General features: G+C 40.8%; 1 protein-coding gene across 1 annotated transcript in view; it reads right to left on the bottom strand.

Annotated features, from left to right (window-relative positions):
- Window positions 1–3,155, bottom strand: part of Rtraf (RNA transcription, translation and transport factor) — a 17,590-nt gene that overhangs the window by 4,054 nt on the left and 10,381 nt on the right. The window contains exon 6 of the mRNA XM_010632702.2: window positions 2,258–2,326. Within this exon, the coding sequence (XP_010631004.1) occupies window positions 2,258–2,326 (69 nt within the window). The remainder of the gene's footprint in view (window positions 1–2,257; window positions 2,327–3,155) is intronic.

Raw genomic sequence — 3,155 nt, 5'->3', positions numbered from 1 at the left:
AAAAAAGTGGCCTTTAGAGCCCGGCATGGTGGTGCACGCCTGTAATCCCAGCACTCAGAAGGCTGAGGCAGGAGGATCGCTGTGAGTTCAAGACCAGCCTGGGCTACATAGTGAGTTCCAGGTCAGTCTCAACTACACAGTGAGACCCTGTCCAAAAAAAGTGGACTTTAAATGTACTGGAGATTCCATGGCCTGTCCAGTCCTTTAGACCAGGCATGCAAAATAAATCCTTACTGCAGTAGTGTTTTGTCACCTGCTATGAAAGGAGGGTTGAGGGCCATTATTGTTCCATTTTAACTACAATATGCGAAAGTGCATTGCAAATGAGACGGAGCTACTTACCATATTATTCTCAAGTAAATTTATCCCGAAACACACTAATTTGTCTTTAAAAATTACACAAACCTAGTATTTGCACGTTTTTTCCCAGCTAACATGTATACCAGATTATATATAATTTAACTTCCAATATTCATTTGCAGGTTACTTTGAACAAGAAATGAAGAAAAAAAAAGCCATTTATTTACATGACCAATCAGCACCTACATTTTGATTACTGACTGCAACGACTCCACAGTAACTGTCCAAAGTGGAGGAAAAGCAGTCTGGACTTTCTGACCACACTGTATAAACTCATTACCAGTTACACTGACACACACATCCTATACTTCCAATGTTACAAGCTGTCTCTAGGCAAATACTTCAGTTTTTGCAAATGTCTTGCCCAATCTATAAACACAAACCTACCTAGGAGCCACCTGCTTCGCTAAGAAATGTGCTCTATCTGTGAAGAAATCATGGGGCTGGATGCAGAGTGGGAAAGAGCAAACTTGTACTGAATGGTTCTCTATGTCAGTCTGGTACCAGAGGCTCCAGTTTTCCCTTCGTCTCCCCATCAACCACGAGGGACAGCTACCAGTGAAAATCACCATGCATCAAATACTGCTTATCAGTGGTCACAAACATCGGTTAGTCAACTCTTAAGAACATCACTACATTAGAACAGGCTGGAAGTTTTTGAGATGACACTAAAATTAAGATTTGGAACACCAAAAATAGAACTATTTTCTTTCAAACAAGAAAAGACTTGACTATGCTTTCATTTGTACTGCATTTGAAACCACTGAAGACATAGTTTTGCTGAAGGAATCAATGATTTATTATACCAGAACAATTTACCATCTGTTCCATAGTGTGGGTGAAATAAGCTGATCTTTAATCCCATTTCCACTGGCCTAACTCATACAGTATTAATAAGTCAATAAGAACCTTTAGAAGAAAATAGTGTCTTTCACTGCAGTGTTGCCCTGGCATTAGGAACCTTTCAACACTGCTGGGCCTTGCTAATGGGGTCAGAGAACAAGACACTGGAGGACTTGGGGGGAGGGAACAAAGGAAGACAAGAGTCCAGAACGGGGGTTTTGCCCAAGGCATTCAGCCCACATCTGTGCTGCAGGAGGGGTCTTAAAGACTCCCAGTGTCACTGCTAACCCTTGAGGTCATTATCTACACTTAGTGAGGCTTTCAAGGAACCTAGAATTCCAATATAATCTTAAAAATAACCTAGAGGTACACTTTTTATTGAAAAGCAAGTTTTGTAAAATGGTTTCGTAAGCCTGCAGTCATGTGCACCCTGGACGGTATATGCCTACAGAGCTCAAGCCTGTCACCCAGGCAGATCCGCAGCTCATGGGTTCTCATCCCCACCCCACCGTAAGCACAGACTCCCAAGTCAGACAATCTGAGATCAACCTCTCATCAACCAGGGGACTTCCCACAAGTTACTTCCTCATGTTTTATGCCTGGAAGCTGAACAAAATGAGATGATTTTACTCTGCAGACTCAAAGGAGCAAGGGCAGGATTTAGGTCAAAACAAGGAAATTAGTAGCAAGGAGAAGTTGTGTGTTCTGCCCTCCACCACTAGTCAAAATAATCCAATGAATGTTGCAAGAGTAAATCCTCTCAATTAAGTTTCAACTGGACATGTGCAATAGTTTCTAGACTGCAGTCAACCTTCAGGTGGCTGCTTTTAAGGGATGAAGTGAGATCAAGTTGACTTTTCACCCAAATGACCCTCAGCAGCTGGATATATTCGATTAGCTTTGAAGCAAAATCAATCACACTGAAGGAAACCACCCTTTCTCTGTGCTATTCTAACAGAATGGAACCGTTGCACACACATTTACAAAGTTTAAACTAATGGCAATCGCAGAAAATATCTTAATAATTGATTAAGAATGTTTAAAACATACATACCTCTTTTGTTTGATTTGCTTTAGCAACTGCATCCTGTGTCAGGCGCTCCTGAACCAAAATGCGAATTGCCTAAGAACCCAAAAATACCGTATTTACTTTTTATAGGTTGTTTATAACTCACCCTTTCTTCTCTGAAACTAAGGAATAAATATACTCCCAATAATTAAAAACTGTTTGAGTACGTAACAGATGGGCATAGTTAAAATAAAGTTAATACAGAAGGTATATGGTAAAACGTAGGTGTTCTTCCTCCCCTGAACCTAGCCATCCCTCTAAAACACATTACCAGATCTTTATGTTCCTCTACAATTAATATTAAATTACAAGTATGCATCTGCATGTACACACAGCCTCTGACACGAAGAACAGCACATCACATGCACTATCTTACATCTGGTTTTTCCCACTTCACTCTAATGAAGTTTTCAGGCATTTCAAAAGGTGCTTTCTTGGTTTTAATCACTATGGCATTTCGTTCTTCCAGGTGTATATGCCTGTACTTAAACACACATTTTTAAAATGGAATTTAGGGAGATAATTACAACTCAAACGTAAGTGTGAACACCTGAAAAATTAGTCTTAATAAAAATCAAATGCAGAGCTAGGGATTTAGCTCAGGGGCACTGAGCCTGCCTTGCAAGCACAAGGTTCCAAGTCTGATCCCCAGTACTGCAAAAAAAAAAATCAAATGCTGTATTTGAAAAAGGCAATTAATATGTTTAGCAGGGCTGGGGATTTAGCTCAGTGGTTCCGGCACGTCCTTTGCAAGCGCAAGGATCTGAGTTCGATCCCCGGAGTAAAAAAAAAAAGAACACTATTTTGGCTGGAGATTTAGCTCAGTGGTTCTGCCGCCTGCCTTGCAAGCAAGCACAAGGACCCGAGTTTGATCCCTGGTACA

Source organism: Fukomys damarensis, unplaced genomic scaffold (genome assembly GCF_012274545.1).
Source record: "Fukomys damarensis isolate Sample0158 unplaced genomic scaffold, DMR_v1.0_HiC HiC_scaffold_17, whole genome shotgun sequence".
Lineage (NCBI taxonomy): Eukaryota > Metazoa > Chordata > Mammalia > Rodentia > Bathyergidae > Fukomys > Fukomys damarensis.
The sequence above is the reverse complement of the archived record's forward strand: the minus strand, read 5'-3'. Positions and strand labels throughout refer to the sequence as shown.